The sequence below is a fragment of the Aquarana catesbeiana genome, linkage group LG01 (assembly GCF_042186555.1).
Source record: "Aquarana catesbeiana isolate 2022-GZ linkage group LG01, ASM4218655v1, whole genome shotgun sequence".
NCBI lineage: Eukaryota > Metazoa > Chordata > Amphibia > Anura > Ranidae > Aquarana > Aquarana catesbeiana.
In genome coordinates, this window is record NC_133324.1 from 903,628,692 (window position 1) to 903,637,448 (window position 8,757).

At 37.1% G+C, this 8,757-nt stretch overlaps 1 protein-coding gene across 1 annotated transcript; it reads right to left on the reverse strand.

Moving 5' to 3' along the window:
- Window positions 1-4,513: 4,513 nt before the first annotated feature.
- On the reverse strand, window positions 4,514-8,757 carry FOXI3 (forkhead box I3). The gene is made up of 2 exons (XM_073612309.1): window positions 7,594-8,757; window positions 4,514-5,734 (listed from the first exon to the last, which is right to left on the reverse strand). Exons 1-2 carry the CDS (start codon window positions 8,180-8,182, stop codon window positions 5,181-5,183), a joined length of 1,143 nt encoding a protein of 380 aa, XP_073468410.1. The 5' UTR covers window positions 8,183-8,757; the 3' UTR covers window positions 4,514-5,180.

The following is an 8,757-nucleotide window of genomic DNA, read 5'->3' on the forward strand; positions in this document are numbered from 1 at the left end:
TATTTCATAATACGTAAAATAAAAAAATGCAAAAAAAAAAAGAGGAAAAGACTGTGGTGAAAAAACTGACAAAAGGCACATTTCCCACTCTATAAAATAAATAAAATATAATAAATAAATGTTTCATGGTGCAACACTGGCACAGTGGTGTAGTGGGTAGCACTTTCGCCTAGCAGCAAAAGGGTCCCTGGTTTGAATCCCAACCATGGCACTACCTGCCTGGAGTTTGCATGTTTTCCCTGCACCTGCGTGGGTTTCCTCCCACACTCCAAAGACATCCTGTTAGGTTAATTGGATCCTGTCAAAATTGGCCCTCATATATGTATGTATGAATGTGAGTTAGTGACCTTAGATCATTGGGGGTAGGGACTGATGTGACTGTAAAATTTATATGTAAAGTGCTGCGTAAGTTGACGCCAGTATATTAGTACCTGCAATAAAACACCAAAAAATATTTTCTTGTTTTACTGATGTTACTTGGTTACGAAAGTCTACATGCTGTTTGCATGTTTGCTATGCCTTTTTTGTAGCACAAATAAAAGTAAGTGAAAAGGCTTCCATGCTGGAGAATTTTATAAGCCGCCACTTGTGGGCCGTTCAACTGCATTCCATAGAGAGATGTGCTGGCTTTACAGACATCATTTTCTCTTCCTCATTCTCCTTTCCACAGAGGTCATTACAAAGTCCTATTGTTTCCGTGTTGTCAGAAAAACTCATAATTTTAGAATACTTCTAGAAGTTTTTGTAATAAATAGGATAATGTCTGCAGAGCCTCTCAGTGGGGTCAGATTTAGTTCATTTATAGTTGTCATACACTTAATAACACTTGTTAATTAGGGGAGGAATTGGTATTGGAGGCTCCAGTTCATAGGCTAAATTCACTAAGCTATAACATACGTGTTATTTCCCTAATGAACATTATTTTCAGCTATGTGACTGTTATTTTCAGCCATTTTTTGGGGACAGAAAACTATCATTATAGCTTAGCGAAAGCCTCATGTGCAAAATAATATCCCAAGTGGAGGGAAAGTGAGCTTATCTAGATGTAGGTAACAGAGTAAAAAATACTTTACTGGACCAACATAAATATCAAATAAAACAAAAATCTCAATTTCACTTTTTTGAGTTCTTGAAATTAAAATTTGTACTAGGTTATATCATTTGGTAAGTTATAACTATACAGCTTAACTAAACCCAAAAACAAAAATGTAATGTAATAGAGCTTACCAATCTTAGATGTGGTGGCTGCATTAACCACTTTCCTACAGGGCACTTTCAACCCTTTCCTGCCCAGGCCAATTTTGAGCTTTCAGCGCTGTCGCACTTTGAATGACAATTGCGTGGCCACGCTACACTGTAACCATGTGACATTTTTTTATCATTTTCTTTACACAAATAGAGCTTTCTTTTGGTGGTATTTAATCACTGCTGGGATTTTTATTTTTTACAAAAAATAAATAAATAAAAAAAGGCAGAAAAAATTTAAATACATTTATTTTTTCTTAGTTTCTGTCAGTAAATTTTCTAAATAAGTAATTTTTCTCCTTCACTGATGTGCGCTGATGAGACAGGACTGATGGGCACTGATAGGCTGCACTGATGGGCACCGATGAGGTGGCACTTATGGGCACTGATGAGGTGGCACTTATGGGCACTGATTAGGTGGCACTGATGAGGAGGTACTAATATGCCACACTTAAGGGCACTGATAGGTAGCACTGATATGTGGCACTGATGAGCACTGATAGGCGGAACTGATGGGTGGCACTGCTGGGCACTAGTGGGCACTGATGGGCACTGATAGGCGGCACTGGTGGTCACTGATAGGTGGCACGGATAGGCGGCACTGATGGGGACTGATGGGCGGCACTGATGGGCACTGATGGTTGGCACTAATGGGCATTGATGGTTGGCACTAATGTTCATTGATGGGCAGCAATGAGGGGCATTGATGGGCAGCAAGGATGGGCAGCACTGATAGATGGCACTGACTGGCATCACTAATGGGCACTAATTGGTGGCACTTGTGGGCACTGATTGCTGGCACTGGTGGGCACTGATTGCTGGCACTGGTGGGCACTGATTGCTAGCACTGGTGGCATGTTATTGTAATCAGGGTGCCCTGATTACATGTCTTGATGTCCCCTTGGAGGAGATGCCACTGATCGGCTCTCCTCGCCAAACACACTCTGTCAGTGTGAGGCAATGAGAGACGATTACCTGCATGTCCGTGTTTACATGTGACTGGCTGTGATTGGATACAGCCAATCACATAGTTAAAGAGCCACGGCTCTTTACAGAGATTGGGGTCGCACCATATCCTAGCAACACGGCACGGCCATGATCGCCACGCTGCACGCCCCCGCAATAAAAAAAAAATTTAAAAATTGCCTTTACAAACCCTTTATTTCAACCATCATTTCTTTTAAAAAATGTTATTACCACTACAATAAATGCAGAAGATGGGTTTTGGGTTTGCCCTGTCCTCGAATTAAGTTTTTCACTCAACCTTTATAAAAATGTGAAGTTCTGTTGTATAATCCTACCCTACCCTCTTTTTATTTTATTACTTTATGTATGAATCTATAATTCTTTTCTATCAATAGATTGCTAAGTCTGCGTAGGCCACAGCAACTGATAAAAGCAACTGATAAAAGTATCAATTTTAACAGAAAAAAATCCTTTGGTACTAGAGGAGGCTATTCAAAATACCCCACGACATACCAAGTAATGCAAATTCAAATACTATATTTTCATATTCAACACAAACGCAATACACTAGACAATGCACACATAAGAGAACAAAAACTATGAAATGTCTTAACTGAAAATGAATTAAACCGATATATGGCCAAAAACCCTAATTTACAAAAGACAATATCCAAGACAAGCCACAGAATGTGTAGGAGGCAAATGGCACAGAGGCCTGAAATTATCAGTCAAAAATATGCATGAGGCCACATTTGCATCAACTTAATTTCAGGAGGATCTCAGCACTGGCAATTAATATGTGCACCATAACAATATTTTTTCTTTGTAAAAAAACAAATCTAATTTTTTAAGTATTAAACTGTAAAACTAAGTTTGAATTCTCTGCAAAATTAATAGAGAGAAGTCCTGAGGCCGTAATCAATTTCCATTAAGCTGGATGAGGACCATTTATAACTAGATAAAGGCCACAAAAAAAGGAAAAAAGTAGGTTTTACGTGACACAAACAACAGCACATTAACATTCCTGGTGTAACAGAAAGGAAATGGCAGCAACAGTCCTGCTCAGAGCAACAAGGCAACTGATTGGCTCCTTGTATCTTCCTTGTATCCTTGTATCTACTAATCAGATTCATGCTTCTATGTGAAAGTTATTATGGAAATATCTTCGCTTCTTGCAATTTACACCAAGCCCAAACCTCCATTCTTAAGTTTTAAAAAAGACCACCAATGTAATTTTTTAGGCTCCATTGTTGTTCAATATTGTAAAAGCAAAACCTTGGAATAAATGTAGAAAAAACTAATGGGACATTTAGAAATGTTGTTACTAATAAAAAGGCAAAACACTTTGTTGAACAAAAAGCACAACAGGGAAATATGACCTATGACCACCCTAAGACATAGAAGATATTGTAATGGTCAGTTAAGGAGGACCTCAACCCAAAATGTGCTCTTTTAAAATGTGTGTGTAATTTATTTAAATAATAAATGTGTACACTTGGCCCTTCTCAAAATAAGCACTTACTATTAAACATTTCTTTTAGGGAGCCTGTAAGTAGATTTTCACAAACCTTTGATCATGGACTAAGGAGGAGAACTAAGCTTAGTTTAGCATTTACTTAAATAAAGTTTTTTAGTTTTTCCCAGAATTTTCAGATTCACTGGTTTTCAGCCACCGAACATCTCAGATCTATTAGGAGGTACTGCTCAAGGCAGACTTAAAGCGCCGCTGCCAGCCGCGGGTGCCAAGGCCATAGGAGACCCGTCCTCATTTTAAGTACACAATCTGAAAGGGAAATAACCCAATATCTCAACTACATTATTATTAATATTACAGTGAAATACTTCCATTTTTTTGGATTAAATATCGGTAACTATTTAAAACTTTTGTTACATTTTAGGAAATTTGCCTGCATATATTTTGAACAAATAGAAAATATATAACATGTAGAATATTATCTTAATTTTAACACATGCCTATACAGGTTTGTAAAAATTCTAAAATATTATTTGCTATATGTTATACCATAATTTGAAGTCAATTGTGAATTCAGTAATTATTATAAAATATCAATGGTCTAGGTCTGTTCTTTTTTGAACTGTGAAGAGCCTTTAATTTGTCTAGCCGTGTTTTGTGTAAACACATATCAAAAAACCCTTTTAAACCTTTTTTTTTATCAGTCAGGACCAATATACTTCCCAATATAATGCCTCTGAATTCAATAGTTACATAAACTTGACTTAACAGTTGAAAATGTTATATGATTTATTGCAAAAAGAAAAAAAAATACTTCAGTTTGCCTGGTTAATATATAAAAACATATGAAAAATGGGGCTCAGCATAAATAAAAGCAGTAAAAAAAGGCATTTCCCCAAGGTACACAATGGAAATTGTATATGTACAAAAACAGTATTTATGAAACAATATGCCATGTGCAGTTGCTTAATTTTTGCAATGGTGTTATTTGCAGTTTCATATTTTTCTTGCCATATTTCAATATTCAACTAATTATTACAATTAAAAATTGCATAAAAAAAAGTCCAGTGTTAAAAAAAATACATTGTATAGAGGTGATAACTTGAAGTATGATTCGAGATGAGAGGACAGTATTGGAGGATATAATTTTTTTCAAATCGGTTGACGCCAATTGCTTGGTTAAGGCAGTTTGAGTTATTAAAAATTCAGTCATATTTAATAATGTTATACAGTTTAGGCAGTGACACTGGAATAACCAAAATTCTGCTATTTTATGGATTTCAGTAATGTCAGCAGAGTCTTGCTCTTGGACCACCATTAACATGGTTTCAGAGTGGAATGTTTTGTTTGATTAATAAGAAGGATCACTGGGTTAGATTCTTGAAGAGGTCCCAACCCACAGGGTTCATTCCTCTTCTACATTTTGGCACCTATGGGCATATAACTTGGCTTAATATCCCAAAAATTGTTTCCAGCATCATTACATTTCCTGAAATTAAACTTCACTCCCTTCCCTTGTGTATATCAAGCTGTTGACACTGAAGGTGTTGTAGAAATGGCTGTTGAATTGGCTACCCTGATTGGTGGAGCTGGAGAAAGTGTTGTAGTATGGAGCTCGGCTGAGGTGCAAGCTGTCCTGTAGATCTGCAGATGGCTCCACCACAGAGCCTGAGGTGAAACTGCTTAAACCAGTAATGTTCCTCTGAGAGAGTTCATTCACCAGCCCCAGAGACATCTGTCTGTTCACAGAGGTGGAGTCCAAGGAGGTCATGCTACTAAAAAAGTTATTCAAGCAAGGGGTAGAGGTGATGGCTGGAGGAGAGGTGCTTTTTCTATCATCTGTGGCCAGTTCCATCTCAGGGGATGAAGGGGTCAGCATAGATGGACTACCTCCATCTTTCCCCCCTAAAGCAGAGCGACCTTCTCCACCTTTACCATTGACAGCTTCAACACTGCTGGATTCCGATCTTCTCTTTCTCTTCCTGCGAAAGTTTCCATTATCAAACATCTTTTCACAGTTGGGGTCTAGAGTCCAATAATTTCCCTTACCTGTTTTAAAAAAAAGAATAAGAAGGAATAACAATAGTTACATAGACTTGACATAACAGTTATAGTTATAAATTATAACAGTTATAAATAAAAAAGTATGCATTGCCAATCAGCAATATGGTCTCCAATTTTTAAATGTTGATAATGCTAAAATATAACATTAGGTAGTGAATGGAGGGAAACAACTTAGTCACTAAGACATCATACGGTAAATTTACTAAAGGCAAATAAGCTGTTCGCTATGCAGGGGAATGTTTACTTTGCAAGGGAATTTTCTCTTAGCGTAGCGAATGTGGTGAACATCACAAGCGAGGAAAATTTAAGAAAAAAAACAGTATTTTTGCTTGCACAGGATTTAACAATGGAAGTAAGCAGAGCTTCACCATATTCACTAAGCTAAGGTAAAATTCCTTTGTAAAGTGCAGATTCCCTTGAAAAGCGAACAAACTGTTTGTCTTTAGTAAATCAACCTCCATGCGGGCATGTTTATTTTACTGCAATAATCCATAAAACGTAGCTTTTTTGCAACCATAATGGAGACAAAAGGCCTATGTAAACAATGGCTAATCCTATTGACAAATTTCCACATAAGCTAAAAGGTAGAAGGCACTGCCAAAATCACAGATAACTGATAATGCCTATGGACACCTTAGGGGCTGATTTACTGCACAAAGTTATACTACAATTTTACTGCAGATAGGCAAATTCTTTCAGGTTAAGTGAAAATTGTGAATCTTCCCACAGTTTGTTCCAGCTCTGTGTTAAGGTGCAATTTTGTGATCATACATAATTTTTTGAGTGTTACTTGCCGCTGTCAAAGGCTTAGCAATCAATGGTGGAAACTGTAGAGGGACTCAAAGTTATAAGTGCAAACATTTATTTTTTGCCACTGTTCTACTGTAGTATTAAATTCATGTACTATACCACCTATACATCACCATCCATAGATCTGTGCACCCAAATAAACATAACCCAAAAAAAAAAGCAGCAAATTAATACTTACTCTCAAAAAATTATTTCATTTTCAAATATAAAACCTATTTAATTACTTTATTAACAGACATTAATAAATATTAGTTTAAGGCGAGATGAAAGAAAAACTCTAAAATATGTTTACTATACCCTATACATTTTTTATAGAAGAGATCTATAGGCAAATAAAGTCAAGACTTTCTCCTTTTTTTTTTTTTAACGCATGAAATAAGAATATGTGTACATGTACAAACAATGATTTTCAGGTGTTCTAAACACAGAGGGAACCTTTTGTTGTTTCAGAACTGAAATTGTTAAAGGTCATCCAACTAAGTTGTTGTAAGTTGCAACCCATTGCAGTGTATAGCACATAAAGCAAAAATAGTATAATTTAAAATTAAGGCAGAATGTTTTAAAACTATGAAACAATTTATTTTTGTCCCAAAATTCACATTACATTAAAAAAGTATATATTTATATATATATAGATATATATCTATATATATCTAGATATATATAGATATATATCTATATATATAGGGTGGCACAGTGGTGTAGTGGATAGCAGTAAGAAGGGTTGCTGGTTTGAATCCCAACCATGACACTACCTGCCCGGAGTTTGCATGTTCTCCCTGTGCCTGCATGGGTTTCCTCCGGGTACTCCGGTTTCCTCCCACACTCCAAAGACATGCTGGTAGGCTAAATTGATCCTGTCTAAATTGTCACTAATATGTATGAATGTGAGTTAGGGACCTTAGAGTGTAAGCTCCTTGAGGGTAGAGACTGATGTGACAATGTATATGCGTAAATTGACAGCGCTATATAAGTACCTGAAATAAATTAAAAAAAATAAAAACAATATATATATATTTATATATATATATTACCTGGGTCATCCTCATCTCTTGGAACTTTCTTAAAGCAGTCATTAAGGGACAGATTGTGACGGATGGAATTCTGCCAGCCCGCTTTGCTCTTTTTGTAGAAGGGAAAGTTGTCGGCCACATATTGGTAGATCTGGCTGAGAGTGAGCTTCTTTTCTGGGGTGTTTTGAATGGCCATGGCAATAAGAGCTGAATAGGAGTATGGTGGCCTCACAAGCTTCAGCAGTTCCTCCTGGGAGGCTATGGATAACCAACCAAGGTCCGTCCCTCCAAAACTTGACGAATTTGGCAGGAATTGTCTCTGGGATCCATAGGATGGTGGCATGTATGAAGCTGAGTTGTTGCTGTGAAGGTAACTTGGCGAGCTGTTCACTCCAGGCCCACCAAGCCACAAATAGGGGTTTGTTGATGGTGTATAATCCCCTATCCCATAATTGGGTGCTCTCTGAGAGTTGTGCAGATTCTGCTGGTGATACATACTGAAATTGTCGCAGTACACAGCCATCTCCGTCGCTTCTTGGGCACTTTTTGTGTGAGGTTGCTGGTGTAGAGTTGCAGATCTCTGGTGAGTTGCAAGATGAATTGAGTTCATACTCTTTTAAAAGCACCTTAACACATTCAGGTGCTTCTGGCAACAGGTGCCTAATGTATCTGGAGTGCTGTCTTTATACGTCCCTAGTGAAGTGATCCTCCCTGCCTGAGGCCAGCGATGGGTGTGCTTTGAGAAGTTATTTCATTCTCAGCAGCCAGTTGGATGCCTCAGTTGAAAGACAGGGGAGTGCAAAGTGAAGGGTTGATCACCAAAGAGGCACCAGGAAAAACAATCTGTCTTTTCTCATTCATTGTCCTACTGATCTGTCTGCAAAGATACTTTTTTTTTTTTTTTTAACATGCTGACTACCTGGATTTTGGGAGTTAAACTAAAAGTTGTTTTCCTCAGCTTTAAAGGCAAGTTTTGAACAGAAGAGAACTTGGTTAAATATTTGCTCAAAAGGCAACTATTAATGTATTCTTTTATTTTTCTCTCGTAATATATGTGCTATACAGTGAACTTATACTATTTGGCATAAAAAAGCCTTGTGTGTCATTTTTCTGCAGAAAAAAAAATAATATAAACATCACTAAATCATATACAAGACATCGTCAAATCATATACAGGACATCACA